Raw genomic sequence first — 15,097 nt, 5'->3', positions numbered from 1 at the left:
TACTACTTGAGGGATGGGCCAGGCAGACAGGAATTATTGATTCCAGACAACGTGTCACGTGATGCGTGGGTGCGCATGATCTACCCGTTAAACTGACCTACTTCAGCTAAGTCCGCGGTAGCTCAGTCGGTTAAGTGGTGCGGCCCATTATGTATAGTCTGCGCAAGCTGTGTATGTGGGTTCGTATCCCGCCGTTGTCTCTGCAACTTTGTGTGATGTGAGAGAAAGGCAGCCGGCACAATTCCCAAGGGAGGAAGCGCAATACATTTCTATTTCTCCCTTTGGGAATTGTGGCTGCCGGGGACATTTTACTACTTTTACGCTTGAAATTTTTATAGGTTGGGAAAGCAGTAGGGGTAATGGTAGCAAGAGCTAAGGGTCCGACCAAAGCCTTATTTGGGGAATAAGGCTTTGCAGAGGCTTTTGTTGGAACTGGTCCAAAACCCCCATTCCCTATACTACTCGGTGTAGTCATGGTGACCATAAACTGTTGCAAAATTTCAAATTCAATGTTGTTCTTATTTTAATCTGTATTTACGACACATCTCCTGTCAAATATTTATCCCTTTTATATTTCAGCTGAAGGAGATGAAGATCACGATGCCTGTCTTTATTAGTTTGATCTGGCTGACATTGTTAGTAAACGTTCAGTCCGTGCCGGCGTGGTACAAAGCCCAGAGAGACGCAATATTGTCTACAGAAAGGCGGCAGTCCATTGGGTCGACGCTGAACCTCACCTCTGACGAGGAAGCTGTCAACAAGATAATAATGGCAGCTAAAAAGACGAAATCAACGGCGCCATCTACGACGACAGCAACTACATTCCCGCTGTCCACTTTTTCCAAGGTAGAGAGCGGATGGAACAAAGCAAGGTGTTCAAGATTATACAACAAATGCCCAAAGGTAATGCTGTTTGAGGTGTTTGATCCAGTTCCTCTTTCATAGATGTTCAGCTCACAATGAATAAACGATGAGTTATCGGTAGTGAATAATAATATACTACAAGATTTATTGACACAAACCCAGAAATATAGAAGAGAGAGAGGTTGTGCTTTGATTGTTGCTGTACAGTAACTATTTTGAGTAACATCTAAACTGACGAACAAAAGAAAGTACACATCTTGTTTTGAGGTATTCGTTTCACCCAAACAACGTAAATATTTACGAAGCTATTTTGATTGTGTCTTACAGTTATAAAAATTGTGTTTGTGTTGCCAAATCACCACAGACATGTATATCGTAAGCTGCCCTCATGTTCCTTGCCCAAAGTAAACGACTCGTTGTGTTTTCGAAAATAATGCCAAAGAATCAGATGTGTACTTTCTTTTGTACTTCGGTTTATATGCATGCTCTTGATGCAGGGATTTCTAGCTTTTGTTGCTCAACTGAAAGCGCCGTTAGTATTCATGTCACTTATTATATTGACAAGACTCGTCTGGAGAATATTAAGTAGCTTTATGTTTACGAACTGTATAATAACTTCATAACGTACTGCCAAATAACATACATACGTTTTATCTATAAATACTATGGTGCTATATCTTAGCGAAGTGTATGATCACTTTCATAACATATTGCCAAATGACAATACACACTTCCATCTTGAAATGGACCATTCTATGCCAGAATTATCAAGCAGCTGTATCTGTTTTTCCTTTATTGTGACATTGTAGAACTTTCAAGTGATGTCACATCGTTTCAATGACAGGTGCGGCTCTACATCTACATTACGGCTCCATTACAAGCAATGACTGGCTGGTGAAGAACGTCACGTATCGTCCCAACTGTTATATGTGTGTGAAGCAGAATGTTATCACAATGACCGGGTTTTATTTGACACCTCCTGCGGATAAAGGTAGGTTGACGTCATGATTACGTTTCATTTAATCATACTTTTCCCTGCGATCCTGTGGATAAAATTCATGCTACATGTTGTTTCCCTGCCTGTGCTCGATTTCAAAGAGACAGTACAAAAAATGGTCGAGACTAAGTTATTGTGTTTTGTTTCAATTTCTTGAATAAATTCCTTAGAAGTAAATGATGATTTGTCTTCAGTTTGATCTCTAGAAATACACTTCTCATCACTAGCTGGATTCATTTCAGATTGCAAATGGCTTGAGATTTCAGCTGAACGTGCCAAGAACAGGGATATCGCAGTCTTCGATCAGTGGTAAGCTAGCACACGGAATCACCTCGTTAAGCCGAGCAAAATCGGCTTAAGAGATCGTGTACGTTGATGTACAAGACCAGGTTCCAGTGTGATGTAAACTACACATGTAACTTAAAATCTAGAATCGGATTGGCACAGTTTCACACAACTGATTGATTGGCATTTTGACGCGGCTGATCGTGTGTCATCGTGACACGGTTGATTGTGTGTCATCGTGACCCGGCTGATTGTAAAGCACCATGGCCCGGTTGGTTATCATACGTGTCATACTGAACCGACTGTTAGCTTGTCATAGTGACCCGTCATGGTGTGTCATTGCGACTCATCGTTACCGGTCTAACTCTTTGTCAATGCCATCGGGATCATCGGGATTGGGCGGTCAGGCTTGGTTGATGTATGTCATCGTATGTCCACGATGTCAATCAGCGGATTGCCTGGTCTAGACTCGATTATGTACAGGGCGCGGTGAGGGAGCTGGCTAAGGCGCCAGGCTAGTGATCCAGCGAGGTTGAGGTGTCGGGATCGAGCCCACTGTGACCGGGTGTAAAAACCTAGGAGTCAGCTTCGTGTGCAGACTCTTTCAGTGTTGTCACAACCTCTAGTGTACAGTCCACAACCCTGTTTACAGAAAAAAAATATGTTTTTCGTCTTCTATTTTGGGGAATTGCAGAATGTACAGTAGAGCTCTTCAATAGGCACATCCTGATGACAAAAAATGTTGACTTTAAAATCGTTGTGGGCAATCCGAAATTTGCAGAGAGCACGTATGAGATCTTTACTTTTTAGTTCTGTGATGTAAGGTTCCAGGTGAAGATCGTATTGAACTGTGAGTATTGATTAATATTATTCTGATGTATTGATGTCGTTGCGCCAGCTTTGGTGTCGTCATGCAATCGCTAGATTGCAAAGTTAAAATTCGATTATTAATAAAACAGCCTCTTACAGCTGGAATACTGCTGAAGGCGACGTTAAACAACCAACCAACAAACCCCAAACCTAACAAACCCATGTTCTTGTATTGCCACAGGCTATACAACAATCTGACACTGACAGTAGATAACCCGGAAGTTGTCTACCCAAACATCAACGTCATCTGGCAGCGATTTGAGGAGTATTTCCAAACAGTTCGGGGGCTCCTACGTCATGCGCCTGTACTGAAGGATGCACTCTACGAGACTCTGAGGGAGTTCCACGAGGACGGCGTGCAGTACCTAGAGACCCGCATTGGCCTGTTAAAGGTATAAACAGCATTTGTCATTTCTTTTAACGTACAAAGTGCACTTTGTATTCAACCACGAATTTGGAAATCGCACAATTAGTCGGTCTATCAGAGGTATCAAATTACGATAACCACCTCGGGTTCAAAAAGCAGATTTGACGGTGGATTAACCTCGATATACGTTTGGAAATTATTACATAATTACAAATAGTTGTTCCAAATTGCAGAGTAGTGGTTACAAAAATGTTCAAACTATGTGTGGCATTGCACAATAGAAGTGTACAAATGTGTTAATGTATTTGACTAATGCAGTTAACACCATGGAGCATAAAATTGGCATTTGTCTACTGCAGTGTCATATGTATGAAATACACAGAGTGGGGATTCGTGAAGATCCGGGCTGGAACTGGTCTTCAGCAACCTTTGCTTTTTACTTTGTCGTAAGAGGCGACTAACGGGATCGGGTGGTCAGGCTCCCTGACTTTGTTGACACATATTATCATCGTATCCCAATTACGTAGATCAATGGTCATGATATTGATCACTGGATTGTCTAGTCCAGGCTCGATTATTTTACAGACAGGCCCCATCTGGCTGTGATATTGTTGTGTGCGGCGTAAAACATATAACAGTCAACCAGCAAGAGAATCACTTAGAAATAATTATTCTTCATAATGAAGATCCTTTCGGTTTGCTACGGAAACAATTGTTTAATACATTTGCAGGAGCAAAGATGAACGTCAATATCGTAAATTCATCATTCACTTCATACTCTCCTCCTGAGTGATATGACTGAAATTCTCATCAACCAAACTCTTCATTTAACTCTCTATTTAACTCCACCAAATCTTGAATAACCAATAAGTATTCTTTACAAATGTCTTGTTTTTCAGCCGTATGAACTAAACGGGACAACTCATGATTTCACGTGGGCCGTGGAGACTTTCCGTGACGTTGTCAACGAGTTTAAACAAGATTATCAGGATTTTTCTGGTGCCAAATTGATCATTGGTGGACGAAAGTAAGGCTTGTTAAATTGGTGATGTGATATATTCACCATTCCATGATGATGGAAACAGTTTCCCAAACAGTGAAATGACGTCAAACGTCAAATCCAATGTCAAATGATGGTGAACAGGCTCGATCACTGTTTCACCATGTTTGGTTTAGTTTTCTAGAGTGAGTAAGTGAGTGAGGGAAGGAGCAAGTCAAAACATAGATTATTCAACAGTCTCGTTTCTTGCTGACTGGGTTCCGTCCTATTGCGCAACTCAGTACAATAACCAGTCCAGACTTTTTAGACCGATTCATTCAACTGGATTCATAAATATTAATCAGTATTATCTGATACACCTACGCACTTGTATACTGCAACACTACGCTCCTTATAATCCTTGCAAACATGTCGCGCAGCGTGCTCTGTCGTACAGCGAGCACTGACAAACAGAAACCTGGAAATCGTGGAAATCTCACAACGAGGCTCTGCTGCTAGAAAGGTTTTGCGGTCTAGTACGGACTTGATATTATATCAATCACATTGTGCGTTACGGAACTAGACTGAATAAGCGCAAAAAACATATAATAGGTGTAACCAGTGAGTCAGATACATTGTGAATCATTTTACGACCTCATCAAACTGGGGCAGTCTGTGACGTCTTAGTTAAGGTCATGCTGCCGACACCTCACCATAAAATATAGAAACACGATGTTATTAAAGTTTAAAATTAAAATTGATTTGTAAATACCATTTTCTTATAAAACAAGGCACTGGGATGCAGTGTAACCATAGTTGTTTGTGATGTCTATTTTCACTTTCACACGAGAAAATTCGGATCGGCTGAAAAGTAGGTCATTGTCTGAATAGGCTAATGAGACTCATGTTTCAGTTTGGTATAACTTACCCCGCTTTTTACCAACCTTCAAGAATTGTCACGGCGGGGAACTCTAGAAATACACATTTTACCCATACAGGGAATCGAACAACACGGTTCTTCGGCGTGACGAGCGAACGCTTTAACGCTTAGGCTTCCCATCCACTGCAGTTTACCAGAATATCTGCTCATGGCAATAATTAGCTTAAAGAATTTGTGAGTACATTCAAAGAAAACCGGATATACTGGAATATCTTGACAAGCAATGTGTCATCCAAAACATCTTATCATTAATAAACTGTATGTCTTTAGGGCCATTATTTGCCTTCAGGATCTCTTAATATCAACCAACGGTTGATACAAAAGAGCCTTACTGGCTGGTTTTCGTCCCGTCGTAGACGTCGGACATTCACATCCCGAGATCTTCTGTGGATGAGCTGTCCGAAGAAAGAACTGCAGATAGAAAAGCTAGAATTATCCAAACTGTTAATGTGTCAGTTGGGTTTCGATTCCGTAGTTGCACTAACCGAATAAGGTCATGTCTTAAAAAGAAAAGAAAAAGCAAACAAAAAAGACACACGTAAACATCCGAATTATGAATCCTGGCTTTAAGGTACTCATGAATGTCTATAAATGGTTTATTTCTTTAAACCTCATTAAACGTTTCATGGAGAACATTTTCCGCTATCCGCTAGTGCATGTTTGTAAGGATAAGATGTATGATACATGGATACATATATACTACTCACACTTTGCTAAGGATCACAAAAAATTCACAGCTTTACTTAAACGTAGATTCATAATTTGAAATTGTATCCATTTAAAACTGGATAAATAATGACATTCTTACGCCTCTTTAGACAAACAGTCACTTTAATCTGACCTTATGCACTTGATACATGAGTAACCATAAAATGGTTTTCATGGCACCAATCAACCATTTCGCAAATCATGGAAGAAGTCAATGATAAGTACACAACACCTGTCAATAGGAGGTATGGGTTCCACAAGATGAAATGACACACTGAAGCCTAGGATCCATGCTTACAATAAGCTTAGATATTTAAATCCAATTTGACCCCCACATCATATTTTTCTGTTCAATCCATGATTTGATCTTTAGCAAGGTGTGAATAGTATATTTCAACACTGGTGTTATATGTCGCTGACACAAACCTGTTTTGAGCTTTATAAAGACAGTTCAAATATTTGGTAAAGCAATCCACGTATGCTTTGTGGCTATCTTTCCACTACGCCATTATGAAATTAGGGTCAAGGCTCAATTAAACACAACGCCCTCACTGTATACAGGAAGGAGCCTGCCAGCGTGATACTACAAGACGTCAAAGCCGTTATGGATCTGGTGAAGCAATTTCCAGACGTTGTCCTTGGATACGACCTTGTCCAACAGGAGGACGTCACACATACTTTGCTGTACTACACGTCAGATCTGCTTTATCCAGGAACTCACAAGAGTAATATCCCCTACTTCTTCCATGCCGGGGAAACAGGTAAGTTGTCTCCCTTACATTTGTAATCAACACGGACAATGTCTGAATAAGAGATACAAACATCTCATCGATGGCGTCAGCATTATGTGACAGTCGTGTGGTCAAATCTTATTAACTGACTGTTGTATGTCATCTGTATTTTATCATGCTTTCATGCACGTGTTCCGTGTCAAAGGTTTCCAAAACAGAAACAAGATTTTCGGGAATAAGGACCCCGACAATTTGTCCAACATTTTCGGGAAGAGTTTATTGTACAAGCGGGATATCAAATGGTCCACAATGTCATCTCGGCTAGCTGAATCCATACTGGAGGTAGTTTCGTTCACGTGACTCTCCCTTGCCACCACTAGCGTTATTGCCTCTCTGTACAGTTCAAAACAAAGCATCCTGCTAAGGTATTTCACACGAAATTCTGTTCTTTCGATATTGTATTATGCGAAACGTATGCCTGGATTATTGGCATTGTATTATGATTAGACTCATGAACCACACCAGATTTGTTTCGGAAGTGACGTCAGATTTGTGACGTCATGATCTCCAGCTCTCATATCGCTATTCCACTATCTCTTATTACTGTAATCTCCATCGACTATTTTTTGCGTCATGTCAAGCGATTTATGCTCAAAACGACATTGTAGTGGCGGATGGGTAAGGGATTTTTATGATAGTAGAATGGCGATACATTACAGTGAATATCGAAGATGTGAGTAAGATGTGAACTCTTTTCCCAGACTGGCTTGATATCCACGACAATAACCTCATCGACGCCATCCTCCTCAACACAACAAGGATCGGACATGGCTTCGCTATCCCTAAACACCCAGAGGTGATGAGGCTAATTAAGGAGAGAAATATTCCGATAGAGGTCAACCCTATCTCCAACCAGGTAATTTTGAAAATTCATGGCAACCCTATCTGCAGCAAAATAGTTTAGGCGTCAACCCTACCACTAACAACAAATTCTTATCAGGGAATATAGACATGAACCCTTCCTTCAACAAGGCAACATAGACGTCCTACCTCTAACCTGGCAAACTCTGACCTGGATATATACTGAACCGCAACAGAAATGCCACACCGATAGAGGTTTCTTAAAGCACACACTTTAATTCGCTCTTATTAACAATCAAAACGGAGGATTGAGTTCAAACTTGACAATTATGGTTAAGACATCTTCGGGAATCACATTTAGAGATCACACAAACAAAATCACCATTAGGATACCTCAAAATCACTATCGTGTGTGGCCTCCATGGGCATCGATGACGGCGTTGTATCGTCTGTACATGTAATAAATTAGCCGGTTGATGAAGACCATTGGCACTTGGGTCCATACTCTACAAAATGCCTGATTGAGTCCAGCCGCAGTTGTCGGCCTTGGTTAGAGGTCAGTCAGTCTTCTCTGAATCTCGTCCCAAAGGTGTTCTATTGGATTAAAATCCCGACTGAGTGCAGGACATTATAGGGTTTGGATGCCATGTTGTCTTAAGAAGTCCAGTGTTGCTCTGGCCGTGTGGGTCTTATGACTTGGTCAATATTGCGAGCAGCTGTCATCCCATTTCATCGTGCTGGACCGAGATTCTGGAACACCACGGGGCCAACTCTCTGCTTCAGACCGATTGCACCCCACACTATGATGCTTGGACTACCCCACGAGTTTCTTTCAACAATACACTCATTGGAAAACCGTTCCCCACGCCTTCGCCATACTCTCACTCTGCCATCGCCACAGTTCTCCATTGTCGATAACGACAAGTTCGATGCTAAGTTGCCCATTGCAGTCGGTTTTGGCGGTGTCCAGCGGTGATGACAGGACCACGATATGGTCTATGACAGCAGAGGTTTCTTCAGCGCAAACGTCGACGAACTGTATCGGCACAAATGGGTCTTTTGTGAGTCCCAATGGTCTGGCGTATTGTCTCAGTCGCTCTGGAGAAGCGATCCTGCAGATGGTTGCGCACAATCTGTCGGTCTTGACGTTGGGATGTTACTGAAGGTCTGGACGGTCTTGGGTGCTGTTAGTCCCCTGATACGGCGCCTACAGTCGGAAGATTGTCCGAATATGAACATTAAAATGATTGGCTACCCTCCGTGCAGTCTGGCTGACTTGCAGTCGTTCTAAAGTTTGGTTCCTCTGATCTATCGTAAGTTGTGGCATGGCGATTGTGTCAAAACAAAAATGATTTCAGGCGAGTTTGGGACTCGCTTTCACTGGTAAGGTTGTCACGATATTCACGTGCATTTTCATTTTCACGAATGTCATACGGAACCTATAACAACGTATGCCTTTTTATTTGTCCTTTTAGGTATGTTTTTTCATCAGAATACTCGCTGATGTTGGCAATAACTGTCAATTTGGATTGAAAAACATGTTAAAACGGAACAATCATAATAAAAACACCACCTGGTAAGAACAAAATTCGGCATTTAGTTTTGAAGGGTGACGTTTCTGTTGAGGTTCAGTATATAAACACGCTAAACAGGGAATATATACGTCAAACATATCTCTAATCAGTCAATAATCTGCCCTCTTCTTTCAAACGGTATGTAATGAAATGTTTGAAATCAATATTTTAATTGCAGACAACATCAAAGCAACCAAACATTTAAGCAGCCATTTCCTTGCGCTGTTTTTACCAATATTCCAGCAATATTACGCTAGGGAATACCAGAAATTGGCTTCACACTTTATACCTACGTAATGGAATCAAACCCGAGTCTTTGGCGTGATAAGCGACCGCTTTACCTCTAGACTACCCCCAACCGCCCCTTCACAATGGTAGTCCCGAGTAAAGAAAATTGCGCGCCTACATGCTCACACAAAACGCATGTGACAGTTGAGAGTTACTTTTACTGCTTTCACTCTTTCAGGTTCTGAAGCTCGTCTCTGATTTGAGGAACCATCCAGCGGCGATCTTGATCTCCCAGGATTTCCCAGTGTGCATCAGTTCTGATGATCCAGCGCCCTGGGAGGCCCTTCCACTGTCACATGACTTCTACATGGCGTTCATGGCTCTAGCTGCGTCAGATGATGACCTTAGGTTTCTGAAACAGATCGCCATGAACTCAATCAAGTAAGCTTAGAAAGACATCTAACAAAGAAGATTCGGACGAGAATTGGTCTTCAGCAACCCATGCTTGTCGTAAGAGGCGACTAGCTGAATCGGATGGTCAGGCTCGCTGACTTGGTTGACACAAATCATTGAATCCCAAGTGCGTAGGTCGAGCAACTTATTGATGAAACCCCTCCTCTATTTTTGTAATCTTTTGCTTCGCCTCTACATTCAAATTTCGGGCTAGTGAAATATTTTGTGGGCTAGTAACCCTCATAGCTAGCCCGACTTGTTAGCAAACTTTGGAAACTATTTCGCACACTGGATCAGTGGACTTTCTGATACAGACTCGATTATTTACGCCATATAGCTGGAAGTTTGCTAAGTGCGACGTTAAGCAACAAACAAACAAAGTACATAGAAGACTGAATGGAGGCTTCACTGCACCCTGAACGTCTTCTATTGTATTGTGTTTCTCAATCTGTTCCGAGGGAAGTAAGGACATAAATGTATGAAATGAGAAAGTATCACGACAACACACTACAAATCTCACTGTTGCATACAATATGTGAAGCTGGATTTACAATTAAAATCTTGAAAGCAGCAGTTTAATCGCATGTTCACATACACTTGGGGCTGCTTCCTTTCTTGTAATAGTGTTGAACACTGGATTGTCTGGTCCAGACTCGATAATTTACAGACCGCCACCATATAGCTGGAATATTGCTGAGTGCGGCGTAAAATTAAACTCACTCACTCACTCACTCACTCTTGAAATAATTTTCTCGAGTTTGGTAAACCATACTGTGCATTCGTTGAATCCTTTTCCCATGGTCGATTTAACTTATATTTACTTCCGTGTATTCTGAAGATGTTATTTTCGATAGGCGGGAGATGAGGATAGCATTATGACACTCCTGCAATGATCCTTATTTGTGTACATGGTCAACCTCACCATTTGTATACACATACACGCACGCACGCATCCGACAGACAGATATTATTCGTGGAGTCCGAACAGGTTTCACAAAGATCTTGACAGTACGAGTACTATGGCATAATCGCCATTGCCATAATGTCAGCTTTTCTGTGTTCCCGCGATTAGGAAACAAGAAAAGTAAAACTGTTCGGGTGAGTGGTTGTGATGTTAATGGTGTTTTGGTATATTAATATATTTTGTTCTGTTCAGTTTCAGCAGAATGACGACCCAGGAGAAAGCTTCAGCACTGCAGCAATGGGAAACGAAATGGAACTTGTTCATCAAACGTGTCCTTGACTCACATACAACTGTTATTGTAGGGTAGCATGACTGCAGCAGTGTTAACACGTGTCATGCCATAGTGTTTCACAGTGTTGTCATGTGTCATGCCATAGTGTTTCACAGTGTTGTCATGTGTCATGCCATAGTGTTTCACAGTGTTGCCATGTGTATTGCCATAGTGTTTCAGTGTTGTCATGTGTCATGCTATAGTGTTTCACAGTGTTTCCATGTGTCATGCTAAAGTGTTTCACAGTGTTGCCATGTGTCATGCCATAGTGTTTCAGTGTTGCCATGTGTCATGCCATAGTGTTTCACAGTGTTGCCATGTGTCATGCCATAGTGTTTCAGTGTTGCCATGTGTCATGCCATAGTGTTTCACAGTGTTACTATGTGTCCGTACGTCATGTTGTCAAAGTGTTCCCCAGGGTCATTTCACAGTGTCCCCAAGTGTCAAGCCACAGTGTTCTCTTGTGTCATTAACAACTTACGTCCTGACAGTGATTTGGTCATCTTTGCCCAATGGTGGGCCACTACCAATAGTTCTGTATCCACAGAATGTTCCCAGCTATAGTTATTCTGCCAGTGAGGTATCGATTCCGAAGATGCATAAACCGAACATGATTTTCTTGTTGAGGTAAACGACAAACAGACTAAACCTTGCTGACGTGACGTCTCACGTGGACGACCGGTCCGTGACAAACCATGAATGCAGTCTTGTGAGTCATGCCCTGCTGTAGACAATATCTCCAAAGAAATGATGTTGATGTTTTGATGAACATGACAACAACATATACCAAACATGTAAATTATGCGCCGTAAATCAACATGCACGTGCTGTTTGTGAATCCCGACCTTATTCGCGAAGACGTCGTCATGAATATGTATCAAAAGATTCATTTCTTTAAAAAACAAAACAAAATACATTCATCTTTATTGAAACACAAGTACTTTGTCCCGCTGGTGTTACTTGCTTATACTCACAGAAATCTAGCAATAAACATATGCTATAAAATATGTATAAAACTTTTTATGAATACATTTTTGTTTATATGAGTCATATTGGCGTTAATAGTAGCATTAGCCAATCAACAATCAACAAAGTGAGCTTGCCGTTCTCTGAAACACACCTTGAGTTAATATCGACAAACAGTAAACTGTACCGCGAACGGGTGGCTGAGGATTTAAAGTTGAGGAAGAAGAATATGCTTCAAGAACACCGTACCAACGTCGAGAATCGAACCATGAGTTTCAACGATACAAGCCAAAGTTTAAAACACAACGATTGGTTAGAATATACTCCCCATGTAGCTTGTACTTATCGTGAGGGGCGACCAAAAGGATCAATTTTGGCGATGTCACGGTGCACTATAGGTCATGGAACAACTTTACTCATGGGTTAGAATTAGTCTTCAGAAAACCATGCTTGTCGTGTAAGGCGAATAACGTGATCGGGTGGTCAGGCTCGTTGACGTGAAGTCGGTGATGCATGTAACCCCATCCCAGTTTGATCAGTGCTCTTGATATCAATCACCGGACTGCCTAGCACAGATTCGATAATTTACAGACCGCCGTCATAGAGCTTGAACATTGCTGGGTGCGGCGAAACGAGCAAAAACAAACAAAACAATACAGACGATGTGGTACGTATAAGTGGTAATACCTCATTCGTGACCAACTCGTGTTATTCCGTGACAAGCCGTGACTCGTGTCCCTTTTGAAGGATTTCATCATTCGTAACTACTCGTCCCTTTCCGTAACCTGAAAGTAGACTCGTACCCCTCTCGTAGCCATTTTAGTGAACGTGGCTCTGTCTGAGCGCAAAAGCGCGGGGAGAAAGAAATAGTCTAGTCGCCGAACTATTTTCAAGGGCATGCAACTCTAGTTTACTTGGAAAACGCACATGGCATCCACGCCAAGGAAATTACCTCAAAGGGTATGTTTAACAAGCTTAAATACCTTCCTACGCCATAATGTAAATATATCCTGGTTATAAAAATCAGGAAACCTAGGAGGACTATGCAATTATTAGAATATACTAAGTGTCTGGGAAAAATTATGCAAGCCGAAATGAAAAATATTTCAAAGACCTATTTTGACCAAATGTCTTCTCTACATGCGCGCATTCTGATTGGCTAGGGGAATATTTCTCCCTGACATGGCTATGAGAGGGGTACGAGTCTACTTTCAGGTTACGGAAAGGGACGAGTAGTTACGAATGGGATTTCATTTTGGCGCATGAACATCAGAACTACTTTAAGCAAGAACGATAACTCTATTCCTGTTTGATTTCCAAAGGTACTAATATCACAGAAGCACTGATGCATTGTATTGCTGCACTGATGCATTGTATTGCTGATTTTGTTTATATTTATTTGTTTCAAAGAATTAAACCTCTTTGAAACAACTTAAAGCATGAAATGTCTTTTGTTAAAGACATATTGAAACGTAGTTATTACCAGCTGTTCACCTTATATTTCCAAATGAATATTTCTAAATAGTTTTTAAGAATAAAAAAATGGGATTTGTTTTATTGAATATGCTAATAAAGTAATCTTATTTTTCAGCTACATTAAATCCCATAGCAGATACTCAAAGATGACTTTAAAATATTTCTCGAACTGAACATTCTCAAAAATGTCAGACTAAAATATCCCCAGAGATGTTAAATATAAGCCCAATGTTCAAGATTACAGTTGATTAGTTATATATAGTTATACTACTACTGTTTTGAAATTCTTGACGATTTATAGTTATATTTCCTAAAAATGTTCGAGAGCGCACGTAAAATCTCCAAAGTAAACCCTCAAGATCGTCAGAAATGCACTCAATTGGACCCTTGAGAGCTGTTATCTCTCACCGTCAATGGCGTTATCCTTACTAAAACCTACACATGAGACAAAACAATACTTTTCGCTAGGCTCTTTGTACTTTTAATATGACGATATATATTTTTAATGAATTTTAAAAACAATGACATCATGTCATAATCGATTAAAGTACTCCTGGATTATCTTTATCAAAACACCGCAATCATTACGCCCGTTCTGATTGGTTTGTCGTATTTTCGCACCTAGCAAGCATCGAGAGGGGAGCGAGTCTTCTTGCAGTTTACAGAAAGGGGCGAGTGGTGACTAATGTCTCGATGCTTGTCATGTGCGAACTGTGCGGAACCGACTGAGGGAGCACAACATGTGGCCCCGAGGGAGTGCAATACGTCCATTTTAGCTCATATGTTACGACAGGCACGTCTTGCCTGGTGCAGACAGCATCTACGGTACAGGAGACAAGATTGGGATGGTGTTTTGTTCACTGACGAGTCGAGATCTCACCTGGACAGCTCAGATGGCATGGCAAAGGTGTACAGACGGCGAGGTGAACGTTATGTTCAACGTCCAGAGGCGTTGTTCAACGTTCGGAGGCGTTGTGGTATGGGGAGACATCACATCTCATGATCGGACACAACTTGTCATTGTCAATGGCAATCTGATACAGGGATGAGGGATACAGGGATCACTGGGCCTCATGCGCAGCCGGATATAACGGTCTTCAGCCGGTATCGTTACTCTTGGGCGGTCTCGTCTGGCCTGTTTGCTGGTAGCGGTTCATCAATTTGCTAATGGTGGCCTCGCTGCAGTAACATTTTCTTGCCAGCCGATGTTGTGAAGCCCTCATATTGGCCATATCGATGGCCCTGTCTCGTTGCGCTTGCGTAAGTCTTGGCATATTCTAGGTGGGTTTTGGGTTACTGCATGTTTGTTCCGTCAAACATCGGTATTTATGTCACAGTCATGCACGTGCATTTGGACTAATGTCCCACAATTAAGTTTTTCAAGTTTTACTATTCGTAGGATGTTTTCGTATAGCTGCGTTGATATCGAGAGCATGTTGCGTTTTGGCGAACGTCTTCTGCCTGGGTTCAAACCTGTACCAGCGGGTTTTTTTTTTATACAATTACTTTAAAAGTGATAACGTTATTTTGCCCTGTAGTTTATTAATCTTATTGATAGCAATG

General features: G+C 41.4%; 1 protein-coding gene across 3 annotated transcripts; it reads left to right on the top strand.

Moving 5' to 3' along the window:
• Positions 1–547: 547 nt before the first annotated feature.
• LOC124290792 (adenosine deaminase AGSA-like) lies at positions 548–12,113 on the top strand. Of its 3 annotated transcripts, none has more exons than XM_046727618.1 (10): positions 548–903; positions 1,709–1,855; positions 2,104–2,170; positions 3,198–3,408; positions 4,283–4,410; positions 6,572–6,771; positions 7,503–7,657; positions 9,643–9,845; positions 11,014–11,158; positions 11,368–12,113. In XM_046727618.1, exons 1-9 carry the CDS (start codon positions 858–860, stop codon positions 11,126–11,128), a joined length of 1,272 nt encoding a protein of 423 aa, XP_046583574.1. In that variant the 5' UTR covers positions 548–857; the 3' UTR covers positions 11,129–11,158; positions 11,368–12,113. The 3 variants fall into 3 exon arrangements, with proteins under 3 accessions (XP_046583574.1, XP_046583573.1, XP_046583572.1); XM_046727617.1 differs by having other exon boundaries at positions 11,337–12,113; XM_046727616.1 differs by having other exon boundaries at positions 11,014–12,113.
• Positions 12,114–15,097: the final 2,984 nt, after the last annotated feature.

Source organism: Haliotis rubra, unplaced genomic scaffold (assembly GCF_003918875.1).
Source record: "Haliotis rubra isolate DU_JTF1 unplaced genomic scaffold, ASM391887v1 Scf475, whole genome shotgun sequence".
NCBI lineage: Eukaryota > Metazoa > Mollusca > Gastropoda > Lepetellida > Haliotidae > Haliotis > Haliotis rubra.
This window is presented reverse-complemented; position numbering and strand designations above follow the sequence as displayed.

Excerpts from the sequence above, each read along its gene's own strand:
- LOC124290792 (XM_046727618.1), top strand. The coding sequence starts at position 858 with ATGGAACAAAGCAAGGTGTTCAAGATTATACAACAAATGCCCAAAG. Across the intron at positions 4,411-6,571 it reads TTGATCATTGGTGGACGAAA|GAAGGAGCCTGCCAGCGTGA; the intron begins GTAAGGCTTGTT and ends CACTGTATACAG. Across the intron at positions 7,658-9,642 it reads TCAACCCTATCTCCAACCAG|GTTCTGAAGCTCGTCTCTGA; the intron begins GTAATTTTGAAA and ends TCACTCTTTCAG.